This window comes from Atractosteus spatula, chromosome 3, assembly GCF_055471065.1.
Source record: "Atractosteus spatula isolate fAtrSpa1 chromosome 3, fAtrSpa1.hap1, whole genome shotgun sequence".
In the NCBI taxonomy this organism is placed as follows: Eukaryota; Metazoa; Chordata; class Actinopteri; order Semionotiformes; family Lepisosteidae; genus Atractosteus; species Atractosteus spatula.
The window spans coordinates 69,634,516-69,660,792 of record NC_142708.1 but is presented as its reverse complement, the minus strand read 5'-3'; the positions used below and the strand labels follow the sequence as shown (position 1 = coordinate 69,660,792).

Here is a 26,277-nt window from a genome sequence, read left to right as displayed (position 1 = left end):
TGCATCCGTTACACGTTCAATTTCCATTTCCAAAAAATACAACTGGTGAAACGTTTATCCCCAAATCTAAGGAATAAAAGGGCAATTTTATTATGATTAGAAAAGTTTTTTCATTAATTTTGCACAACTGATATCATCTGGTGAGATTATCAGATGAGCTGTCTAATAAATCAAGGCTCGATTGATCAGGCCTTGTTGGGAGCAAAGTGATGTCATATTTCACCAAACCAGAGCAACACTGGTTATACGGGGCTGTGGCTTCTGCAGCAGTATGAACACAAAGGGAAACACTCCTGGAGAGCTAAGAAGACAGGGTGTGTGGAGAAGACAATGCTGCTTCAAGGAGCTAAGTGTTTTTGCCAGCAGCCATATCACCCTGCAACTCAATATTGGCAGCCTACTGAAGCTCAGCAGGTGTGAGCCTGGTCAGTACCTGGATGGGAGACCTGCTGGGAAAAAACTAAGGTTGCTGCTGGAAGAGGTGTTAGTGGGGCCAGCAGGGTGCGCTTGCCCTGAGGCCTATGTGGGTCCTAATGCCCCAGTATAGTGATGAGAACACTAAAAAAGGCGCTGTCCTTTGGATGAGATGTAAAACCGAGGTCCTGACTCTCTTTAGTCATTAAAAATCCCAGGGCTTTTCTCGAAAAGAGTAGGGGTGTAACCCCGGCGTCCTGGCCAAATTTCCCATTGGCCCTTACCAATCATGGCCTCCTAATAATCTTCATCACTCTGGCTTCATCACTCTGCTCTCCTCCCCACTGAGAGCTGGTGTGTGGTGAGCGTTCTGGTGCACTCTGGTTGCTGTCGCATCATCCAGCTGGGGCTGCACACTGGTGGTGGTGGAGGGGATCCCCATTACCTGTAAAGCACTTTGAGTGGAGTGTCCAGAAAAGTGCTGTATAAGTGTAAGCAATTATTATTATGATTTAAATGTGATTCCAGAGTGGCTTGTCTGCTGAAGGAGGAGGGAGTCTTATAAATGTCTGCTGTGGCAGCAGTGTAGTAAAGATCCAAAGATATCATTGGAAAAGCATGACAAAGCACAAAGAGATACACAGGAACAGCAAAGCATGGTGCAGACTATGGGAAGTCATGACAAGGCAAATTGTCCAGACCAGCCTCGTGCCCAGAGTGTGTCCCTCCTGCTGGGTTAGACTCAGCCTGTTTCACACAGCTGGGACAGGGCGCCGACCAGCCTCGTGCCCAGAGTGTGTCCCTCCTGCTGGGTTAGACTCAGCCTGTTTCACACAGCTGGGACAGGGCGCCGACCAGCCTCGTGCCCAGAGTGTGTCCCTCCTGCTGGGTTAGACTCAGCCTGTTTCACACAGCTGGGACAGGGCGCCGACCAGCCTCGTGCCCAGAGTGTGTCCCTCCTGCTGGGTTAGACTCAGCCTGTTTCACACAGCTGGGACAGAGAAAGGTGAGATGAGGCAGCTCGTCAGAATAAAGAAAAACACCGAGGCGAACATGTCGGGATAATACTTTATTTTTGTTTGAGAGGAGAATCTTGTAGCAGGAGAAAGAAAACGCAACAGACGTGGGGGAGAGAGGGGAGCGTGACTGCAAGCCTTCCTCACCGATACACACACGTGCGTTTTTAACAAGGACTCCTCTCCATTCTGCACCAGGTCCAGCCTGTGCTCTCTCCTCACAGCGGCAGAGGGAGCACACACTGGGGTCGGGAGACGGGGATCTGACTGGAGGAGCTGGGGGTGGGGGGGGTTTCTCTGCCATTGTACTCTGAAAAGCAAGTGGCATGGTTTCTGTTCCATCGGCACAGTCATGGATAATAAATAAACCCACATGAGAGATCAGAATGTTCCAATTCGCAGGAGACTCTAAATTAAAGCCCTAGCTGTGGAGGGCTGGTTATGTCACATTGACGTGTCTGCGGAAATGATGGTTCTTGCGTTTTTGCTGAACCCTGTTGTGTGTTTTTTGTCTTTCAGGAAGAAACTTTGAGAAATAAGACATTAAAGTCGTTTCTTTCAACAAAAGTCTTGTTGACCAAGTGCTCATCGGGACTCTAGAAACAGAAACTGATGCATCAGAGCTGGCAACCTCCCACCTACGTGTGCCATTTTGGAGAAACGCCTTCGTGGGAATCACCCCCCCCACACACACACACACACACACCCCTTTCCGAACCCTTCACACGGACACTTGAGCCACAAGACTGTTACGCTGAGGGTCCACCATGTACATGCAGCCCGACAGGCGAAAAGGCATTCAGAGATCTGCGCAGCTGCGTGTTGTGACACTGCAGAACTGTTCTCCACACGCCCAGCCCTGCTTCGAGAAGCAGCTGCGGGAGACGGACTAGTGGTGAACATGCGGAGTTAAGTTAGCCATTCGAATTTTGGTCACAGGCCCATCAAATCCTACGAACTGGAATCGTCCTCCCCCCCCCCCCAGTGGTGCCACACAGCCAGCAGCCTGCGACAGGCCCCTGCAGCATGAGAACACGCCCGGTGATGAGGTGACTCAGAGACAGCTGCATCAGACTGACCCGGAAGAGGATCTAACCTTGTGGTTCCTGGTGCAGGGGTGAGAGGTCATGAGACGAAGAGGTGAAAAACCTTCCCACCCACTCACTCCACGTGCCTCCTCCCTTCATCGCTTGACCCTTGTGTTTTGCGTTAGCGTGAGTTTGCGATGTTTCCCTCTTCGGGACTTTGCACCCAAACCAAGCCTGGCTGTATCGATCTGCAGCCCATCCCTGTTTAAGTACATCAGCATTCCTTGGGTGCTAGCGTGCAAGAGGGCGATCCAGCTATCTCTTTCAGCCAACAGAATCTAAGAACAAAGGAATTCCTGGACGTCTGTGCACAGCAGCCTGTTTGGAGCGGCCAAAAGCAGGGCTACAGCATGTTACCAGTCCTGGGGAAAGGAAGTACAGCCGCAACTTAATTACAGGCCCTCTGCTGTGCCTATCGTCTCACTGCCGGGCTTTTGACTGCAGAATACCTGATTTCAATGTAGCGGCGGTGTAATTCCGAACTCCAGTGCAATGGGTTCGCAGCTGGAGCTGTGGTTTTGGAAACTGGTGGGCAGTTCTAGCCCCGTGGGGTCCACACCAACGAGGTGTTTGCCTCAGACTGTGCTGTGACCAGCGCTCATGTGATTTCGAAAGGAAGCAGACGTCAAGTCCACCCCAGATTTACTGTAGTGTCCTCGGGACGCACGTGTTCATGACAATGTTAATCGCAACAATCTACTGGGTATAAGCCCTACAAATCATTACATTCCCCACAGCATCCCTGAAGTCGAGTACTATGCGCTGTAACGGTTTTGCAGAATGGTTCAATTTCCCTTCCCGCGACACCCAGCTCCTCCTTGGTTTACTGAGACCAGACCTGGCACCCCAGGATATGGGCAGTAACCGCCCCCAGTGGAACGTGCGCCCCCCTCATTCCTGGGCAGATTCTGCACCAGGTCATCACTCTGAGTGGGTAGCCTTGCCCTCCCTCCCACCAGGCAAGCCTCTGGAGATGGGCATCGTTAGGGCTCACAGCAGCCCACACGCTCAACCCTGTAGCCCCGAAAAGCAAACCCAAGTGGCAAAAGTCTGCCCAGATCCTGAGCAATAACTGACACTTTTCGACTCCCTGTATAAAGTGCAAGGGTGAAACCGTTTAGTGAGAAATGACAGAAAAAGCCAGTGGAAGAGTTGTTTTTTTTTTTTACAGCTGTTTTAAAAATAATGCAGCAAACTAGGCAGGCTTTTCAAATATATGTCCGTTACACCTTAAATGTAAAGCGACAGAAAACACCAAGAAACTTTCAAGAGATCAAAAGGTTCTGGATTTTGGGCATGATGTCAACAGAAAAAATAACTTTTGGCTGAGAAGACACCCCCCCCCCCCCAATTTATGCCACCGATGTTAATTTCTGCCCCCTCCCCGTATCAGCATGAAGCTTTGATTCCTTCCCATTATCCCTCAATCACCCCGGCTCACGAAGTGATGTTGTCGCCCGCTCGGCTACTTATATTCTCGCCAAAGAACTGGAACTAGGGGTGGGAATGTGGTTCCCAAGTGTCTTATCCAGAAAAGCCGTTCACTTGGAGGACATCTTGACGTCTGTGCCCAAGATGTTGTAAGTGTGAGCCTGGATCATGCTGCGACCCATAATTCCCTCAGTGATTTTTAATATCACGGGGCTTTGAGACACACATTTTCCACAGCTTTTCTGCTTCCTCCTTCCCTGCGCTCCGCAGATCTCTGAGGTAACAGCTGTCTCTGATCATGGACAGGGCTGCTCCCTTGACCGGGACCTCGATACCTTTGAACACCTCAAGTTCCTCACCCTCCAGGGGGCGCCCTTTCCACCGCTCACTGTAGCCCACATCCTGTGGAACACGTCGGAGGGTGTGGCACCACATAGCTGGCATGGCACCACACAGGGAAGAGGAGCAACTCCTGTGCTGGCCTGTTGGTGTGCCTACAGGCTCACAGGGATGTCAAGGAAAGGACACGTCACCCCTCTAACTCCTGGACTAGCGCGTACCTGGCGGTCACTCACCAGTACCCCCTAAAAAGCCAAGCCCATTAAGCTGTGTGACTCTATCTCCAGACAAAGAACAGGCTGTGCACACAAGACAATTCCCATCATGCTTTGTGTGACTTTTCACAAACACAAACCTCTAGAGATGGTGGGTTGTAGAGGCCCCCCGCTCACATTCTGCCTTTCTTTGTTGTGGAATTAAAACCTGGCAGTTTGGTTTTTGGTTTTTTGAAAAGAGAGAACATGGGGAAAAAAAGAACAGTAATCCAGATGAGAACGAGATACGTGCGCTAATGATTTGTGAATCCTGATGCAAGTTTCTTGAAGTTTTCCTATAGACTTGAAGCTGTGGAACATGTTCTTTTTTTTATGCAGGTTATTCAAGTGAGAAACCTGAATCAATCTATTCTTTTGCTGTACTTCATTAAACTCAAGACTATATTACATTCATATGCCTGTATTCAAACCCCTTTCCAGAAAGCTGTCAGGGGACAAAAAGGTTCAAAATAAAAACGGCAACAAGGAAGAAAAAAATAGATACATGACAAAATCAGCCACAAAGCATCAGGATGCTGCAGCTGACCGAACTGTAGGAAGCTCCATTACAGAAGAAACCCGGCTGCACCTCTGTGCCGTTTCTAGTGGGATTCTGGGAATGGGACACTTTGGCTCCCATACAGCCAAGCAAATGGAGTGTGTCTGGGAGACACTTTGGAGAAAGGCCACTGAAACTATGTGTCTTAAATACGGAGGATGAACAAGCAGCTTGGTAACCTGGGAGCGAACTGGCACTGCTCTCTCAGCTCCAGACCCCGCTGCAGTTTCCTGGGCCCAAGCCCGTATCCTCGGCCGTGCCGAGTCGTACCTTCCACCCCGGATCGCGGCGGCACCCGACTACACTGCGCTGGCGCTGCCGGCCCAGTGCTCTGCCCCCCTGGGCCGCGCAGGTCGACCTGCTGACTTGTCCCAGCCCACGCAAAGAACAGTAGTATTACCTCTAGTGCTCTAGTGCTTTACAGACGTCACGCCAACAACCGGCGCGCTACACACTAAACCAAACGGCTTTGGGGGAATGGCACTGCAGACACCTCTCCTCTAGTGGAATGGACCGTGTGCGCGTGGCATCTCGGGCCACGCACACCCTGCGTTGCCGCGTGGACCTCCTAACGTACACAGAGAGAGAGAGCGATCATTGTGGGAATGATCCTCGAAGATGACTAACCCACCACGGAAGGAGTTGTTTTTTTTTGTGTATTTTTTGTTTTTTTTTTCGTTTTTGCAATCACTAAAGGGAAGCAGACTGAACTAATTTGCACACACACACCCTGTTAGCTTTTGTTTTTGTGTTTTTTTTTTAGTCTTGGAGGACAGTTATTGAGCTCTAGACTACTACAGAAAAAGGACAGAGAGGTTAAGTGCTGAAGGGAGGAGGGATTGAGGAGGAGGGGTGAGGGGGTACCGCACAGACTCTCCTGATGCACCCCCAGCCCTACAACCTCGCACCCTTGCCTCCACAACTTCCCATTGGTTGGTCTTATCGCTACTTTACATAAGAGGTGGGTGGGAGGGGAAAATCACGCTGTACAGTATAGGCAGTCCCAGGGGAGCCCCTCCCATCCCTTACCCCCTTGCTACTGGGCATCTCTACTGGTTGGCGCCTTCTCGGTTGCTGCTGTTGCTACTGCTGCTGCTGCACTGGCTCGAGCTGGCCACCAGGTGGTGCTGCGGCACAGTACCAGGGCAGGGATTGACGTAGTTGAAGAGAGTTGGCAGGAAGGGAAGTGGCTCCCCCTTGTCACCGGGCGCCATCATATTGAGAGCCATGGGCAGGGCAGCCAGATTGTAAGGGTAGGCCAGTAGCTGGGGCCCATAGAGGAGCTGATAGGGGTCAGGGTAAAAGGGCAGTTTCCCCAAATCTCCATTGGATATCTTTCCCAGGGGCCCAAACTGAATGGCACTGGCTGGGTATGAAACCAGGATGTTGTCTTCTTGCTTCTTGCTGGAGCGGCAACCTCCTGGTACGATGAGAGGTAAGGGAAACTCCTGGACTGGGTAGGCCACCTCCCGGTGGAAGTCCCGGGGAACTGGAGGCTCCTCCTCTGATTTGTGGGAGACCAGCACGCTTTGGGGGGCGCTCACTCCCGTCAAGCGAGACATGATGAGGCCCTGTCCTTCGTGTACCATGGCCTGGGTGGCTGGGCTGGGCCCCAGGCGAGGCCTCAGGAGGTCCTGCACTGGGGGGTTGGTGGGAGACTTGAGCCTCCTCTGGGCGCTGTTGCCTGAAGTGACCAGGGGAGCCGTCTGCTCACGGGAGGGCACAGCATTGCTGCTGGCTTTAGCAGTGGTTTGGATGACGGGAAATTCAGGAGATACAGCGACAGCCACAGAGGCAGGGATCTCCTCCTTTTTGGATATCTTTACGATTCCCTTTGCCTCTGCCCCCTCTTTCCCGCCATGTGACACAATCATGCTGTCAGCAGCCTCCCTTTCCATGGAAGATGCCGTTAGCTCCTGCACAGGAGTGGCTTCTCTCGGCAAGGCTGCCACCCTCTGCTCTGCAGCTGGATGAGAGTCTCCTTTTCCCTTAGGCAGCATCACCAGCCCCTGTGTCGTAGACCCCTTTTGCTCTGGGCACTTTGGCGTGTCTCTAGGCTCAGGAGTGTTTCCTCCACTGTGTGATGTCATAGCTAGCTTGGGTGGGGTAGTGACCCCAGTCTGCAACATCCTTAGGTCCTGGGAACATTCATCTTGGTCTGTGCCTGATGATGCTTCCCGTATCAAAGTGCTCTGGTAAGCATACTTGCTTTTATCTGATAAATCCTGTCCAGCATTGCTTTGTGTGGAACCAGGTGCAGTTGCTGCTGATTTGCCTGGAGTTCTGATAGTGGGGAGCAATCCCAAACTGACATTCAGACTGGTATGGTGGTCCTCAGATGGGCCATTGTAACGATGGCATGGCAAGGCAGTTACTCCACAGTCTTCAGTAGATGTGGTGTGATCTGCAGCATTTGTTTGTGCCTCTGGGCTCCTCTCAGTTTTGTACGAGTCAGCTGTGTCCAGCTTATGTAACTCTGGAGAGTCCTTGCCGTTCAGAACCAGAACACTTTGAGCACAGCCACTGGGAGCATCAGATCTTTTGGATTTTAGACTCTGGTCAGGTTGAACTGTCTTGCTACAGTGTGGGCTGGTGACTGATGCTTCCATATCAAGATTTTTATCTTGGCCTTCCTGTGTCTCACCACATGAGAGTTCCGTTGTCTGGGTTGGCAGAGCTGTGTCAGTCCCAACCCCTAGTTTGAGTGAGCTGTCATATCGAGGTTCATAGCTGCCTGCGTCGCTCGGCTGCTGTGACTTGGAATAATTAATAACAGGAGGGCACTCATCTGTATCTTGTTTTGCTTCAGAATCCACTTCCAGGTCAGATGCTGTTGCTTCGGACACCCTTGGCGTGGCGGTCTCGGCAACATCACTCGCATCTGACCCGTGACGTTTCATGTGCCTTCCCAGTGCAGCGGCTGTCTTGCAGACCTTTGAGCAGAAGGGGCAGGAGTGTCGAACAGAAGGTCTCCTGCCAACCCGAGGAAGGTTGCTTTTCTCCAGCTCACTCAGCTCACTCCCCACCTCTGCCTGTGGCAAAGTATTCTCTGTTTTGGTGTGGTGTGTGCCCTGATGCTCCTCTAAGAGACTCCGGGAGACGAATGTCTCCTGGCACAGCAAGCAGACGAACTCCATGAGGTGTGTCAGCTCATGCTTGTCCAGCTTCTTCAGCGTGGAGAAGTGCCGGCCGCAGGTGCTGCACTCGAAGGCTTTACCCACCTGGTGGTGCCGCTCGTGCCTCTTCATGGAGAGGTAGTCCTGGAAGGACTGGTTGCAGATCTGGCACCAGAGCTCTTCTTGTTCCTCCGGCTCTCCCTGTTCATCTTCCAGGGCTGAGGAGGCATCTGGCTGTCTCTCATGGCCCTCATCCTGTGCACTCTGCTGCACCAGCCTCTCAGCTCTCTTTGTCAGGCGCAGGGAGCGCTTGTAGTGGAGCTTGCGTTGCCAGCTAGATTTCTTTACCTTCTGCACATGTATAGCCTTCCTCTTGGGCTTATAGGAGTAGTAAGGCCTCCATAGGTTGTCCTCTGCATCCTGGTCGCTCTCTTCCTCTCGGACCTCCCTTCGGAAATAGTACTCTCTGGCTTTGCATGGCTTGGGCATCTTCTCATTGTTGTCCTTACTCCGGTGGCGGTGGTGGTGGTGGTGTTGTTGGTGATGATGGATTGGCTCCTCTATGGGAGAGTCAGCCTTTTTTGTTTTGGAGGGTGGAGGGCTCTTGTCCCTCATCAGGTCAGTTTCTGAGATGCTCCTCTTCACAATGGCTTCCTCTCCAATGCGCACAGTGATCTGGCACAATGGGGCTCCACCTTTGGTCTCGGAGGACCCCCCAACACAAGCAGGCTTGGCCACATAGGTCACACTCTTGCCATGGGCTTTGCAAGTCTTCTGTGGCCTCTTCTCCTCGTCTGCACTGGATGGTTGTCTGCCTTCCTCTTCTGCTGTGCTGTTCTCTGACTTGGAAGCTCTTTTTTGGGACTGAATGTACTCCCTGAGGACCTGCTTCTTGATGGGCCGGGCCACTTTGGGGGATGGTTGCTCACTGGCAGGTTCATTTTCTAGGGAACGCCGATTGCCTGAATAAGCTTTGCTGCTTGACGAAGGAACCTGATTGCTGTGCATAATCACAGATGACACAGACGTTCCGTGCACTATTACCGAAGGCTTTGGGTGACCATATGCAATGACGGTAGAGGCAGACGTTTCTGTACCACAGAAGCCTTTGGCATGGCCAGGCACACTAAGGTTTGTTTCGTCTTCCTCAGCCTCTCCTTCCCTGTTTATCCCATGTACGGGCAAGGTAGGAGCAGAGGGTTGAGTTGTTTCCCCTCTTCCCAACCCACCAGGATCTAGAGGTGGTGCCAACAAGTAGCCTGCGGGATCTGCTTGCAGGCCCATTGTGTGTTTTTCATTGATGTATGACTGCAGCTGGTCAGAGCCCAGAGGGGCAGGCAGCCCGCCATCCATAGGTAAAGCCAGAGGAACAGAGGGTATGTTATCGGAAGAAAGCAGGATGTTTTCAGAGAGTGACTGGCTATAGGTCTTGTAAGGTCTCTTCTGGGACCTCATGGGTAGCAGGCGGTAGAGTTTGAGAGCATTTACCTTCTGCTTGTAACCCCCATTGGGTGTTTTCTCACTAGTTATGAGTCCAGGGTTGATGCCATGGAAGGACTTCTGGTGTGTTTTCAGGTTGTAGTAAGTGACAAAGGTCTCCCAGCAGAAAATGCACTGATAGCGTCTTTCTCCTGTGTGCCACACCTCATGTTTGGTCCGATACTCAGCCAGGGCAAAGACCTTGTCGCAGTAGCGGCACGGGTACTTCCTACGCCAAGAGTGGACGTTGGAGTGGCGCTTGAGACTGGAGAGGGTCATGTAGGAGCGCTCACAGACTGTGCAGAAGTAGATGATGTGCCCATCCACCACTTTCACAAAGTGGTCCTCCTCAGCCAGCAGGTCTGTCCTCTGGAAGCTTCGGTGACGTCCCAGGAAGCCCCTCCCTTTCTTGTGGATCCTGGCCGGTGCTGAACGACCCTGTGGTTCCTGTTCCTCTTCCTTCTCCCTTCTCTCCCCCACCTCTTCCTCCTCCTCCTTCTCCTCGTCCTCACAGTTCCCCTGGTCTTCCTCCTTGGCTGGGGCCACAAGGGCTGTTTGCTCCTGTTGTCGAGGCTGCCCGCAAAGTGCCTCATGGGACTGCAACCTCTTGTTGTGAATGAAGGCTTTCCCACAGTGGCGACAGCTCAGCGTCCTCCCTCCTCTGTGCAGCCTCATGTGGACGCTGAGGGACGAGGATAAACTGAAGGAGCGATGACATAGTCCACAGAAGAAACCTTTAGAAACTGGAGGAGGAGAAAGAGATCCTGACACACTGTCCTTTGACTCACTTCTCTGCTTAACTGGTGCTGCATCATCTGTGCTTGATGCCACCCTGCCATGTTTGTGACCCCTTCCCTTAAAAGCCACCGTACTCAGGTTAAACAGGATTTTGGCCGTTTCCGTGGTGGAACACTCAGAGTCCATAGTCACTGGGAAGCTCTCAGCGGCAGGGTTGTTTTCCGAGTCCTGTGCTGACCCACCACCGCCAGTCTCTGTGGGCCCAGCATCCATTGGATAGGCTGGCAAAGGTAAAGTGCTCTGTGGAGGAAGTTCATGGGGAAGGCTTTGGAACTGAACCACGGAAGAGGATTTGGGATCCTTCCTGGCTGGGGCTGTGAGGTCGATGGGAGATGGGGATCGTCCGGAGTCAAAATGTCGCTGCTTGTCCACTGCTGCCATCTTCCACTGGGAGTCCTCCAGGTTTACGCCGGAAGGCAAGGAGGGTGGTGTGTGCCGCTCCCTGTTTCTGGGAAGCCTTGGAAGGCTGCAAGGGAAGTCGAGAGACGGTGAGCTGGCTGAACTGTCCGCCTTGTTCTTGGCCCGTCCAGGATCCCCAGCCAGGCTTGCCAAGAAAGGAATGCCTAGGCTCTTCCCGGCTTCGGAAAGCTGCTTGGCGCCTCTGGAGCCGTGGAGGGAGACTCTGGAGGTGTAGATGTAATCCAGCAGGTCCGAGAGGATGTCAGACTTCAGGTGAGGCAGCTCCACTACCCTCTCGCTCAGCTGTGTAGCTCCAGGGGCAGCGGCAACAGCGGCAGGCCCGAGAGGCAGGGGCGAAGAGAGCAGCTCCCGTAAGTAAGGGCTGCAGGCGGCCAAGACGCTTTGGTGGGCCCGGAACTTGGCGTCGTCGCCAGCGATGACAGTGACGTCGCAGAAGAGGCCCCCGTCCAACCGCTGCTCGTTCAGGTGCGAGAGGAGGGTGCCCGCGTGGCTCGGGTCCGAAACCTCGGCCCTGGACACCATGACGTTGCGCCAAAACCTGCACCAGGAGAGACAGAGCAGATTAGGGGCGATCTTTTCTCATGCCTACTTTCCCTGCAGCATGGCTTCTTCTGCTGCTGACTTCTATCCCTGTTGCACTAATAATGGCAGTGAGTGAGAAATCACTCCATGTTTTATAGCTCAATCTGCTATTACTATTAGGATAGTAATGTACTGAATACAGAGATCGGTATAAAAAAATTGGTTCCCATACCCCCTGTGATAAACACTGTGTGGTCCTGTTGTTCTAAGCATCCCCACAACATGTAGGGTAAAACCTAAAGCATGAAATTGAGCTGGTTACTTATCTCTCATTATCTTAAATTGAAAGCAGTACTGGAGATGACGAAAAAAATAACCATGTGTTTTATAAGCAGAAGGTCGGAGTTAGATTTGCAGCAGGAACAAAATTTACTTTGTTACGCATTCCTGTTCAATGAGAACTAAAACAAGTGGCACGTCCAAAATCCTTTTTGAAGCCATTTCCTTCACCTAAGTGAAGAAGGCAAGGTGATTTAATCGAGCATTCCCTAAAGCAGATCCCGGAACTAAACATAGCCAGGGATCTTAAAATAGGTGCTGTCTTCAGGAAAGGGAAAGTTTAAACATAACCTTTCATAGCCATCTGTCTTTAGTGTAAGCACTTGAAAATTAGTAGCATTAAAATGGTGCTCCCCACCAGAAAATAATCATTTCAAGAAACTGCAGTCAGTCATTGGAAAGCAGAACCAACATTTATTGCATTTGATTGGGAGACCATTTAGATAATTTCCTTATGTGATGTGCTCCTGTTGCCGCCGTTTAAGTTCCAGAATCCTTTTTCATGGCTGCACACATGATTTAAAGAAAACCTGAGAGTATAAATCCTAAGCAGAATTCAGAATCAACTACTGCCCTAGTAAAGGTTATACAACGCCATTTCATAAGGAAGATAAATTGTTTTGCCTAGGGGCAAACTATTCTGCAAGTCTCCCAGCTGTCAACAATGTTCGGATTGTTACTTGCCATGCTAACTAGACGTTCCTACAGAAACAGTTCCTGAGAAGCCCTGTCAAAGGTGATTATAGCGTGGAAGTGCAATAAAGGGGACACAAATTAGCACTGCACACTGCTCTGATGCACAATGAAAAGAAAATCCCACAAGCTTTTCAAAGAAGCAATTCTACAGGATTGCTGCCAAACTGAGATTAACAGTACTAAGACATCCACCTTACAGACATAAGATCCTTAGGACATAGAAAAGGATACAAAAGAGAGGGGGTCATTCATGCCTTTTAGCTGGCTGGTTGATAGTAGCTAATTAGAAAAGACTGTCATGAAATCTTTGTTGCCACACCAGACACCTTTGTCTTCCTATAGCACTACCAGCTCTGCCTGTATGCTTTCCTACTTCGGATGTAATTGGTATCTCTGGGAGTCACTGGGATGAAAGTGTGGGGGTGGTACAGGTCAAAGGGCAGCAGGCTGTCAAGACGAATAGAGGGATGGCTAAGAGGTATCCAGATGCATTCTGGCAGCACAGATTCTTGCACATCTGCACAAATCTTAACAGGTATCACTGATGCACGTTCTCCTGCGTGATCTCACTATTCTCCACCTGCAGAGCCCATGTAGTCTGATGCAGTTCTGAAATAGTCCTTGCCATAGACAGACTGCAGCTAGTTGAGAGAAGAAGAGGTCAATGTACTGATCTGACTGTCCTAACTTTTGTTTTAAACCAGCATGGTCCCAACAACCACAAGCCTGACAGTCACTGTTGAGCAAAAACTGAAAGCAATGCCAGTGCTTTTGTTAAGTGCCGCCATTTCCTTCTCCGATGCTTAGTAAGGTCAGAAAAAAAGTTGTTTCGCCTGTAGCTGCTGTGCAATGTCCAGCAGCCAAGTCCAGGGAGCTGGTCCAGACCTAAATTTGATGTTAAGCAAATTTTGGAGGGTGACTGATACAGTTTTTTTTACTGGTGCCACAAACAAATCTATAGCATTTTTAAAGCAGCATGAAAACTGGTGGGCATTTATAATGACGACCTGGGGGAATACTGGAGGAGTAATATAGCCCTCACTGACAGCACTGAGAGATCACAGCAGAGTGAGCACTGACTGGAGGAGATATCACAGCAGAATGAGCACTGACTGGAGGAGAGATCACAGCAGAGTGAGCACTGACTGGAGGAGACACAGCTCTCACTGACAGCACTGAGAGACCACAGCAGAGTGAGCACTGACTGGAGGAGAGACGCAGCTCTCACTGACAGCACTGAGAGATCACAGCAGAGTGAGCACTGACTGGAGGAGAGACACAGCTCTCACTGACAGCACTGAGAGATCACAGCAGAGTGAGCACTGACTGGAGGAGAGACGCAGCTCTCACTGACAGCACTGAGAGATCACAGCAGAGTGAGCACTGACTGGAGGAGAGACGCAGCTCTCACTGACAGCACTGAGAGATCACAGCAGAGTGAGCACTGACTGGAGGAGAGACGCAGCTCTCACTGACAGCACTGAGAGATCACAGCAGAGTGAGCACTGACTGGAGGAGAGACGCAGCTCTCACTGACAGCACTGAGAGATCACAGCAGAGTGAGCACTGACTGGAGGAGAGACGCAGCTCTCACTGACAGGACTGAGAGATCACAGCAGAGTGAGCACTGACTGGAGGAGACACAGCTCTCACTGACAGCACTGAGAGATCACAGCAGAGTGAGCACTGACTGGAGGAGAGACCACAGCCTTCACTAACAGTACCGCCCTGTAATTCCTGCTGCATGGCAAGTCAATTGTACCCTGCATAACTCAAGCCCACCCAGAACTGGGGAGGTTTGGCTGTCCACACCTTGCTGAATCTTGCTGAATCATGGTAAAAGTTGGCTAATGAAGTAGCCCAGAATGTAACAGGCTGTCTGGACTAGAGGGCTCAAATTGGTGTATTTCTGACTGAACCGCTCGGATGTCTCTTCATGGCTTCTTCCAAGCGGTGGTTATGGTGGATAACCATGAAGCTGAAGGAACAACAGAAAAAAGCACGCCAAATAAGAAAAAATACCCAATCCCGGTCTGATACGACACGAGTAGGAAACTGCGAAACACCGCCAAAGTAAACTGTCCCCTTTCCAGGTTCCTTTGAAAACCGCCTTCAATACGTCAGCAGGGATTGTTTTCCCTGGAATCCGAGTGAAGAAGTTTTCCGTGTCCGTCTCCGCAGCAACAAAGCCGATAAAAAAAAAAATCAATGCTTTTTTCTTTTGAGGCAGAGAAAACGAGAGGCTCTGAGGCCCGCGGGCGCGAGTGATGTTTCTCTGTTTCTGTCTGACATCGCCGGGCTGCGTGTTCTGTCGAAGGGATGTTCCCCTCCGCAGACACCTCACCCTCACATCTTCCTTTCCCCTGCTGCCTCCCCAGCACTGCCTGACTCAGAGAGAAACCCGAAGTGCGCAAAATAAATCTTCTCCTCGGGCTTTTGTCCCCCCCCCCACTGCCACCTTTTCAGCAGCAGCAACACGAGCAGGTCTCTGTAAAATTCCACAGCCAGTGTGTGAGCCCCCGAACAAGGCGAAACTAGGTCAGGCCTGTTATTGCAGGATAGGCTCACCGACTGAAGGCCTGCGTAGATAAACCAGCACACACACACTCACACACACTCTGACACTTGTTCTCAGCTTCCAAAAGCATTATCTCACACCAAGCCTGCTGGCCAGCACAAACACACAGAGAGCCTACTATAGCTGCACATGTGAAGGTTTTCCTGGTGAATGCCAGTGTTGGAAAAGCAGGTGCAGTTAGGCGCCTCCAGCTATATGGTAAATTACAACATGACTAAGGGAAAGCACATATATCACCTGAGCAGCGAAACACTAGGGGGAAAAACTACGGAATTAGAGGACAAACGTACTGTGGTAACGGTTTTCCTTGACAAATGCACACGCTGACACGCAGCCTCCGAAGACGTTTGTGTTGGTGCACACCAAACGCACACTCTCCCGCACACAGAGACACGGACACGCCCCGGCTCATCTGCGACCTCACCCCCGCATGCAGAACCCGGCCACCGCTATCTCTGACTCCGGCAGCCAGCGGAAAAACAGCAGCTGTCGCCCCCTCACGCTCCCTCGCTGACGCACAGGCTCCGCGTCGGAGGCCGAGCATGGCAGCCGCAGCCCTCCGATGCCCGCTCCCTCACCCAGTGCACCCGATAACGCTGCACACCAGCCCGTCGACGTGCCGACAAGGAAGATGGCAAGCCCTCCAGTGGGATTCCCGGAGGCTTGCGCAACGCCGCAAGAATTCCAATGTTTTGTTGTCCTCTTTTGTGATATTTTTTTTGTCCTTCTTTTGAGGCCGCTGTCTCTGGTTGCCTGCTGGGCCAAGAGCACACGGTGCCAAAACACTCGATTACTGCTGAGACTCCAGGCTCTTTACCAATCCCAAACAAGGGGAGGCCATTCGGTCTCTGCGGCCTGTGTGGTAGTCAGTAATCAGTTTATCCATGGATCTTACCCACATGTTTCATGCAAGCAGCAAAGTATCGGCTTCAACAACATGATGGGTTCCACACTCCCACCCCTCTTAGTGTAAAGTACTCGCTCCTGTTCTCGGTGTTAAAAGCATGTAGTCCCCACTTGTGTCCCCTGGTGTGTGTTTCACCTATCGTGCAGCAGAATTCTGCAGGGCAGACTTCGGCAGTGCCATCGAGGATTTTGAATAGTTGGGTAAGGTTTTCGCTCCGTTCAAGACTCAAGCAGTTCAGTTCCTACAGTCTGCGAGTGTAGGATTCCCCCTTGAGGCCTGGGATGTATCTGGTTGCTTGTCTCTGGCCTGAGTCCCAGCAGCAGTATCTCTTCTATAACGTGGCGACCAAAATTGCACACAGTGTTCTAAATGAGGCCTTACTAGCGCATTATACAATTTTAACATAATATCCTTTGATTTAAATTCTAAGACAATTTGGTGAGCCACAATCTGCTGCTCGAGGCGTATACCTACTTCCCTGAATTAAGCGTCGCTTCAAGCATATTACAAGGTGCTTTACCAGTTTTGGTAGTTTTCCTCAAACGTCATCTTAACACAGCAGGAAACTCTTCATGTGCTCAGCTCTGCTGATGTTCAGACTCTTACAGCCCAATTGTCAAGTATTTGCGTCACCTGAGCCACGTTTGCTGATCGTCTCATGTACTGTGCTTACGTAAACTGTGCAGTTAAACAACGCAACATCAGGGTTAAAGCACAATAAAGTTAAAATCACAGAGCAAAGTGCAATAGAACACAGTGAGATCATAGTAAAAGCACGGTAACGTGTAGAAAAAATATTGAGATCATGGTAACCAAACAGTAAAATGAAGCATAGTGATTTCATGGTAAAAGCACAGTTAAGTGTAGTAAATTGCAGCGAGATCATGGTGAAAGCATAATACAGTGTACAGGTAATTAAACACTGTGAGATCACGGTAATCGAACAGTAAAGTATGTGGATCACTGGAGTGGGACCATGGTAAAAGCACGGTACAATGTAGTAAAACAGTAGCAGATTGTAGCACAGTGAGATTGTGGTAGAAGCAGAGTAAAGTGTTGTAAAACACAGTGAAATTATGGTAAAAGCACAGTAAAGTGTATCTCAGTCAGATCACGGGCAAAGCTGGGCTGGGCTCCGAGAGCACAGTAAATTAAAAGACGCTGGGAACTGTGGTGGTGTGGTGGTGGACCCCCGACCCTTAATCCACACACACATCTTCCTGCTTTACAGCAGCAAACACAGACATTGGGGCAAGCTTGGGAACGGGAATTTCGACTTGGAGATGGAAAAAGAAGAGCAGTTCCTTCTCGGCGCGGAGGCAGAAGAAACGATGTCCTCATAATGAAGGGACTGGAAAATGGCTCAAATGTTCAAAATCGCAATGGAAACTTATTTTCGAAATAAGCCGCAAGCTGTTTAGACGTTTTCGGAGTTTGTTGCTTTCCACCATGCCTGGCTTCTAAGCTGTCATTAGAATAAACTGTGGGCCCCCCCCCACCACCTCTTCTACCGCCAGAGCCACGGCTCAATCCATTTTCAAGCTGCACATTCACTCCAGAAACCCGATCCCCTCTCTTTTCACTGCAAAGATGATTCAGTCACTGCGCACCGCTTGTTTTAATCAAATCAAAATAGTCACTCAGAGGGAAGGGTGGGGGGGTGTTAAATTGAGCAAGTCGCACAAACGCAGGAACACACACAGCAGAGACGCGGTTGCCAAGGATTACCCAGGTGTTTTCTTTGAAAACAACGGGGTGTCATCAATCAAACGAAAAGAATATAGGGTCACTGGAGCCACGTTTTACTATTAGTTGACAGGCGTTGACCAGCACAAGAGGTCGGCAGTTTAGGCAGCAATAAGCGATTGAAGACTGGCAGCTCTGTGCAGCAGCTCCCTTGTGGTTCTGCAGTTGATGTGTCTGGACTTGTTGGAAGATTGAACCATTACACAGGCTGACAGGTACATACAGAAAGAGTCGGGGCTAAAGGCCGTTGCAGGCCAACTAGGCTGGCTAGAATTGGGACTTGTCCCGGATTTGGTAGCAGCAGGCAGACTGAAAGTGTCTGATCCCCCCCTCTGGCTGGGTGGCTGCTCTATCAGAGGAGAATTGTGCCCCCCCCAACCAACAGACACACACTAGCACTGCTGGTACCCATTCATACAGCAGGGTTGGGCTGGCATAATCAGGGTACAGTCCCTTTGCCCAAAGGCACAACAGTAACAGTCGAAGCCACCATCTGCTAGCCAGTGAATCCAGATCCCTAAAATGCATGCGGCTCCCCACCCTCGTGGCAGGCAGGCCGAATCACAGATGAAGATGATTCATGCACTGTGATCGCTGAGAGCAAAAAAGATCCTTTGCCTCGCATGGCGTCACCGTGAGCCCCTTCCGAAATTACCCTGACGCGCCCACTGTCTTGATGAATAGGCCCCTGCCACTGCTAGTCTTCCACCTCTGACTCCGGCCCTCCCTAATCAAAGAGCCATTGTCCCGGCAAAGGCATGTGCTTGTGGGTCCGATCCATTACCTACGCCCCCCCCACCCCCCCCCCCGGCCCCCATCCCAGGCACACACAAACTCTCCCTCTCGCCTCCTCTAACCTCGCCCTCTCCTCGATTCCTACTGGGCTGGGAAACAGCAGTCGCCCCTTGTTAGGAGGTGCTACCAGGTTTTCGACGAAGGTGTGATCGGGCCCTCCCTGTGAGCTGTCAATCAAGCGGCGCAGGATTCCTGAAGGCTGCAAGGAGCAGGAGACCCCAGGAACAGGAGAGCGGTTTCATTCTCCGCAGTGTGTAGGAAGATCTTTTTTTTTTCCTTTCAAATCGTCGGGCAAGTTCCCAAGCACCCTCTACTTAGAGAGGCACGTTCTGAGAGCACTTGGCGAAAAATAATGCTAATCATTTGAATAGTCGGTCACTTTGCAAAGCTTCGATCTGACAAGATCGCCGCCTGACAAGCTCATGACACAGGCAGGCAGAGCCGCACCGTCCTGTGCTCTGTGGGCACTGGGCCACAGGACAATCCCGATCGGCCCTGGCGCGTGCCCGTTTTGGAGAAAGGCACCCACAGTTCCTCATCTCTCCCATGTCCATCCACCCATCCATTCTGGGCAGTCGGAGTGGGGGAATGGTGGGCAGGGCCAGAAAAACTGGGAGCCTGCGCACATAAAAGCAGACCCCCAGCCAGACCCAGCCGGAGAAAACAAGACCAACCCAGAGCAGCGCCTGCCACTCGCGCAACTGGCAGAACTGCAGCCCGTCCCACAACAAACGTCTGGCGCCCCTCAGTGTCTTCCTGATGGGAAAAGCAATCAGGCTGGGATCTTGCGTGTGGAGAGACAGAAATGAAGTGTGTCGTGATTGATGCTCCCTGGCTCGGGATCGCAGAGGACGAACCGGTGGCAGCAGGAGTCCGAAGTCCGGAGTCCGGCATGTTCCTTTGCAAGGATCTCCTTGGGATCTGGGAACGGCTGTCCTCGTTCCACCATAGTTCCACTGTGGTTTCCACATGCTGTCGCTACTAGCAGGGCACACTGAAGGCATGTTCATGCCATAGGAAACCTCAGCTAAACTATGGTAAAACCACAAGCGAAGCACAAAATTCCTATGAGCTCTTCTACCCAGGCAAGCTTTCGGAATAATTGTCCCACTGTGTCTCGCAGCTGTAAAGTAAAAACGCGCCCAGCTGACTTGCCAATAGCTCACCTAACACTGCACTGCCGCCACACCCAGTATGTGATAGCAATCAGCACAGAGGCTGCTACAGCTGCCTGGGGGCAATTCTCCCTCACATCCATAACATCTTTTGTGGGGGGCTGACCTATACGGTCCCCACTCAATCACCCATTTCGAAAGACTGGGAATTCTTTGAAGTTATGGATCAAGTAACAAGTAATCTGTCCAATTAAGGGAACTTTGGTCCTTGAGGGCTTCACAGTATTCACGTTCTTGTTCCAAGGGATTGCTCATCTATTTCATTTAGCAAATTATCTGCTATATTCAACACTATCGTGGTTTTTGCTGGATCGGAGCTGTACGGGATCACAGCTGGAGACACCCTGATTCATCCACATCCAGAGGCCAGAGCAAAACTAGCACAGTGAGCAGGTAATAGATCACAGGGCACCCCAATCCTTCTGAAAGGACCCTGACTGATTGCTTTCTTCACATGTTCCCTTTGTTTTCAGCACACTGTGTGAAGAAGCCCTGTCCATTCTTTAACATACCATCTGCAAGAATGCTGGGTGAATGGCACCCCAAATCATGTCTAAGGATCAGGGGGACGGGACCGACCTGGAGGTCAGGGTCACGGTACTGTCGGGGTCTCACAGTCAGGGCGAACATGAGCCATCAGCTTCAGAAAGGCAGCACTAAAGAAGGTGTTGGGCCCTTGGTAGTTCGACAGAATCTAATTAGAAACTCTCTTTCTGTTTGAAACAACAGGGCTATTCACTCATTCCTAACCAGAAAATGTTTGTAGACCTCAGAGGAAGTGCTTTGGATTCTCAGGGGTTTATTCCTGTGAAAATCAGCCAGGCTTCACGCCAGCCTTGCTGCTGTGATCCTTAACGTCTTTAAAAAAAAAGCCGCTCGCTCATCTCAAGCTCTCAACCATCCTGTGCGCATTTCTTTTAATTGTCTCCTGGAGGCCTCGGTGGTTTGGGCTGTGCGGGGCGACCGTATGCTCCTGAAAATCCTGAAGTACAATCTGGTCTAGAGGAACCACTGCATAACGGTCTCGATCAGGCTCTCCTGGGTCCCTGTCGAGTCTTAGAGCAACGTGATTGAGCCAATTGTCTGAAGTGAAGAAATTGGGGGAAGAAAAACATATTTTAATTTCTAACAGTCAGTCTAAGCTGGAGACCAGCACTTAGAATAGAAACAGGATAGTTAAAGAATGAACTCTGCACAACCCTAGGAAAAAAACACCTTAGCAGCGCCAAATTAAAGGGGCAGCTCATGTCACACGGCTTCACTCAGCAATTTCATAAAGTGGCGTAACCTACACAGTCTATTCTTAATGACTTGCATTTGCTGTTTCCGCTTAGTTTTCCATTTGCCCTTTAACTAAATACAAGGAGTGTGCTATAGTCCTCAGCCTGTAATGGATGGAGATATCAGAGACCATGTAGCAGCTACTTATACTCTATATGGAGTATACTGAAATAGACTGACACAGCCCAGTCACAGGGCTCTAGACTCTTACAGTCCCTGTGGAGTCCAGGACACTGACACAGCCCAGTCACAGGGCTCTAGAGTCTTACAGTCCCTGAGGAGTCCAGCACACTGACACAGCACAGTCACAGGGCTCTAGACTCTTACAGTCCCTGTGGAGTCCAGTACACTGACACAGCCCAGTCACAGGGCTCTAGACTCTTACAGTCCCTGTGGAGTCCAGGACACTGACACAGCCCAGTCACAGGGCTCTAGAGTCTTACAGTCCCTGTGGAGTCCAGGACACTGACACAGCCCAGTCACAGGGCTCTAGACTCTTACAGTCCCTATGGAGTCCACTACACTGACACAGCCCAGTCACAGGGCTCTAGACTCTTACAGTCCCTGAGGAGTCCAGCACACTGACACAGCCCAGTCACAGGGCTCTAGACTCTCACAGTCCCTGTGGAGTCCGGTTCACTGACACAGCCCAGTCACAGGGCTCTAGACTCTTACAGTCCCTGTGGAGTCCAGTACACTGACATAGGCCAGTCACAGGGCTCTAGACTCTTACAGTCCCTGTGGAGTCTAGCACACTGACACAGCCCAGTCACAGGGCTCTAGACTCTTACAGTCCCTGAGGAGTCCAGCACACTGACACAGCCCAGTCACAGGGCTCTAGACTCTCACAGTCCCTGTGGAGTCCAGCACACTGACACAGCCCAGTCACAGGGCTCTAGACTCTTACAGTCCCTGTGGAGTCCAGTACACTGACACAGGCCAGTCATAGTGCTCTAGATTGTTATTGTCAAAGAGGAGTATTGTCAAACAAAGCTCAATCATCCATACACAGTACCATGATGCAGCACAATCACAGTGCTCAGGATTCTTGTCATAAAAGTGTAGTACACTCCACACGTCCCAGTCCCAGGGCTCTAAAATCTCACAGTCATATTGAGCAGACTGAGCGAGCCCAGTCCCAGTTCTCTACATTCTTATTGCACATGCAGAGTACACTGGCAAAGTTTAATCATAGTGCTCTAGTTATCTTTTGAGCACAGAACACTGACAAAGCCCGGGCACAGTGCTCTAAATTCTTATCAATGTGGAGTACACTAACACAGAGCAGTCACAGTGGTCTAGATTCTTAAAGTCTGTGTAGAATACACTCAGAGCCCCATCCCTAGTCCTCTAGATTCCTTTTGCCCATGTGGACTACACTGACATAGCCCATTCTCAGTACTCTAGACTGGTATCATTTGAGTGGAGTATACTGAAAAAGCCCAATCCCAGTTCTCTAGGATGTTATTGTTCATACAGTGCACACACAGTGATACAGCCTGGTCCAAGTGCTCTAGATTCTTATCATTCAATTGTTGTACACTGACACAACTCAGTTGCAGTGGTCTAGAATCTTATCATCTATGTGGACTATGCTGTGTTAGCTCAGATCCTTAATCTTCTAGAGTCTTAGAGCCTCAATGCCTAAACTCATTCTCAGTGTTCTAGATTGTTATGATCCAAGTAAGGTACAGTAAACCCCAAATAAATCCCAGTCACAGGGCTCTAGACTCTCACAGTCACTCTGGAGTCCAGTACACTGACACAGCCCAGTCACAGGGCTCTAGACTCTTACAGTCCCTGTGGAGTCCAGTACACTGACACAGCCCAGTCACAGGGCTCTAGACTCTTACAGTCCCTGTGGAGTCCAGCACACTGACACAGCCCAGTCACAGGGCTCTAGACTCTTACAGTCCCTGTTGGAGTACACTGACATAGTCCAGTCACAGCAATCTACAGTTGTTCTGTTATTATTTATATTTTGTTATTAACAAGTAGGAAGAGTAAAAAGTCAACCCATTCAGCAAAATGAACTATACCAGAGAGCCTGTTCCATGCATATTTGCGCATGTCCTTTGGGTTAGTGCATTCTGCTATCATGAAGTGGGTGACTACATTGTGCAGCACACTTTTCAAAACAAATTCTCAAGTAGCTTTTTTAGTCCACTTGCATAACAAATGGTCAAAATTAAACACTAAAGTTCTTTAACATCCTGACTTGGGCTGTTTGTGTATTTTCTTCATGGACTACAAGAAGCAGCAGAAGAAAAGGCCATTGGAGTTTCCTTTAGAGGAGCTGCAGAATATTTTTGTAAGCATTTCAGTAAAAACATGTCTCCAGGCTCAAGGCTGATTCTGTGGGAACAGGGCTGGGGAACATGTGTCAGCGTTGTGCAGGCTACAGCATGCAATAGGCTCGAGAACAGTGCGCAGCGTTAATTGGCTTCCCCACCATAACTACTGCCTTGGAGAAGAAGCAAATGGCTTTTTTTTTTAAAGGCAAATTGAGCTTTCACGGCAAATGACCACGAAAGGCAGAAACAGCGAGCGAAAACGAGAGAGAGTGAGAGAGAGAAAGAGAGACGCGCCCCGGATCGCACACAGCAGGGTGCACATCGTGAGACAACTACAATAACAGGAAATTAACAAGAGATAAAATCTGCCTTCGGCTCCCTTCAGGGGTGTGGGGTGGGGGTGAAAAGTTTTGCCAGAACTCTTCTTTTGAAAGAGGAGCCAAACGTTTTCCTGAAGCAGACGGCAAGAGGAAGTGTCAGGAGCTGCCAAACGTTTCGACTTTGGTCTTCGGAAAGGCCGGGGCGAGGAGGGCCGGTAGTGGGGTGCAGGGGGGAGGACGGGCGGAGGTGTGGTTGGGAGAGATTGTTACTGGGAAGGAGGGGGTGCTCAATATTACCAAATACCCCCCCTCCCACTGCACTGTCATCCCCAATCATGACGTCATAAAATCAGTGAGGTGAGCCAGGCGATGCACGTTTCGACCTCGGTCTTCCCTCGTCTCACCAGCTGAGTTGCTTTTAACCGCGGAACAGAGCGGCTGGCTCGCATGAGGGCTTGTCTTGAGCCTGTCCGCTGTCCTGCAGCGGGGCGTACCGACAGAGCCCGTGACGCTGTCACACGCAGTTTGCAACAGCTGCTGATCGAGAGGAAAAAAAGGGGGAAAAGGGGAACTGCTAACTGCATTAACTACAGGTTGCTGAGATAAAAATAACTGGGGGGGGGGAGCACAGATGCTTATGTGCCTCCCCAATTCGGGGTTTGAAGAACCTTCCTCCTTCAGCAATTAAACCTGTTTTCGTGGGGCGAGGGTCAAAAAAGAAGCCAGCAAACCATGGAGATCCGCTAGAAAACTTGACACACTTTTAAAAATTTTGCTGGTGCGCATTCCTCCTCCTCCTCAGCCAAACCAGGCAGAAAGCGATCCAAATGTCCTAAACAAGATTTTCTTATTTAAAAAAAAAAAATACTGCCATTGCTATTTTTATTATTGTGAACTGACTCGGCGCTCTAAAGATTAAATGTCCTAGAAGAGGGGGCTTTGTGCAGTGGAGGGGGGGCGGAGGAGGGGGGGGGGGGGGGGGCCTTGCGAAATATAAAAATCAGCACCACCACCACCACCACCACCACCACCATCATCATCATCATCATCATCATCACCACCAGAACAAGTCAGAATTTCAAAGAGCAAGCCAGCATCCGATCCGAGCGCTCGTCACAAGTCACAAAGCTTGTTTTCTTTTTTCTTTTTTTTTTTCCGAGGAGCGAGATGGCACTGGAAACATTTAAAAGAGAGAAAAGCAAGAACGAGGCAGGGAGGATCTAATAAAAAAAATGGAAATGAAAAAATAATAAATCCAGCTTAGGGCCAGACGCAATAGCTTCTCTGCCTGCCCCTCTCTCCCTCTCTCCATTGCAGCAAGTTGATAAACAGTAAGACTACATACCTCTTGAAATCTGGAGCAGCATCTCAGTTCTCCACAGTTCAGCTTGTGTAGACTAACAGTGCAAGAGCTGACTACAGTTAACTGAGTTTTGCTGACTCTCGTAGTTGGCCTTGACAGCGTCTCAGCGGTTAGTTAGTTAGTTTCTTTTTCTTTCTTTTTTTCTCGTTTATCTTTTCCTCCTCTCCCCCTCCTGGCCTTTTTTTTTTTTAAAGAGAATTGCAAGGCTGAACTGCTCACAGATAGAGAGAGGCAGCCATTTAGCAGTTTGTTACAGGCACTGGCAGCCCCAAAATGGCTGAAAACAAACAGGAGCGATGCCAGCTTAGCTGAGCGCTCACACACACACACGCTCTCTAGCACACTCACACACACAGACACAGAGAGAGAGAGAGTGAAGAGAGAGAGAGAGAGCCAGGGGGAGAGAGACAGTCGAGAGGGATGTACTGTTCCCTAAATTAGAGTGAGGGAGAGCGAGAGAGAGAGAGGGAGAGGGAGGGAGGAGAGAAGAACTGTTGTTCAAACGAGGGAGAAGGGTGAGAGAGAGATGAGAGGAGAAAAGTGTCAGCCAGTCTAGAACGACAAGAAAAAGGGGGAAGGACTCCTAATCTCTTTGCATCGACTTTTTTGCAAAAGTTGAAAGATTTTTTTTTTTCGGGTTGGGTGATGTGAGGGATGAACTCACCAGAAGAGAGAGAGAGAGATGAGATCACCTACCCCCAGAGAGAAGGGGAAGGAGAGGACAAGACATGCATCACCTCCCTTTAAAAAAAAAAAAGGGAAGGTTCTGCTTCAGAAAGGAAAGGAGGGATAGTAACAGATGAGATGGTAGGGTGTCCTTCAGGGCCCCCCCCCCACACGATGGGGAAAGACCAGAGCTGTCAAACTGGAGTCCTCTCTAGTCCGATATTTTGGCTTTTTAGTCCCAGTTTAAGTGCTCAGACACTCAATGAATCCAAGCACGTACAGTACCACCTACTCTCAGAAAAAAAACAGGCTCTTCCAGGATAATCCTCAAGTACAAGGTTTACACTCTGGCAGACTTGTTTTGCGAATAATCAGTCATGAGGGTCCTATCCTGCTGTTTTGGTTTCGCAGTAGCAAGTGGACACCTTACGAATGTCCACCTGACAGAGTTTACCACTAGATTTTGTGCACCAGTGTTTCACTCTAGTTTTTCTGGGTTTCCCTGTAGCTGTACATTTTCCTTCCCTGTGCTTTTACAGCACTGGTGTGTGGGCACAGCATGGTGTACTGTCGTAAGCATATCTTCTAAATATTTGTCACGGTAAAGCACAGCAAAAATACAGTAAAACTAGAGTTTCAGACTCCTGAATTTACTAAGGTAATTCCCCATGTGGGCACTTC

The 26,277-nt window shown here is 50.2% G+C and overlaps 1 protein-coding gene across 1 annotated transcript; it reads right to left on the bottom strand.

The window, feature by feature from the left end:
- Positions 1-1,470: 1,470 nt before the first annotated feature.
- Positions 1,471-25,260, bottom strand: zbtb4 (zinc finger and BTB domain containing 4). Its single transcript, XM_088912395.1, has 2 exons — positions 24,913-25,260; positions 1,471-11,452 (listed from the first exon to the last, which is right to left on the bottom strand). The coding sequence occupies exon 2, from the start codon at positions 11,434-11,436 to the stop codon at positions 6,151-6,153; it is 5,286 nt and encodes a 1,761-aa protein (XP_088768521.1). The 5' UTR covers positions 11,437-11,452; positions 24,913-25,260; the 3' UTR covers positions 1,471-6,150.
- Between the last annotated feature and the right edge of the window lie 1,017 nt (positions 25,261-26,277).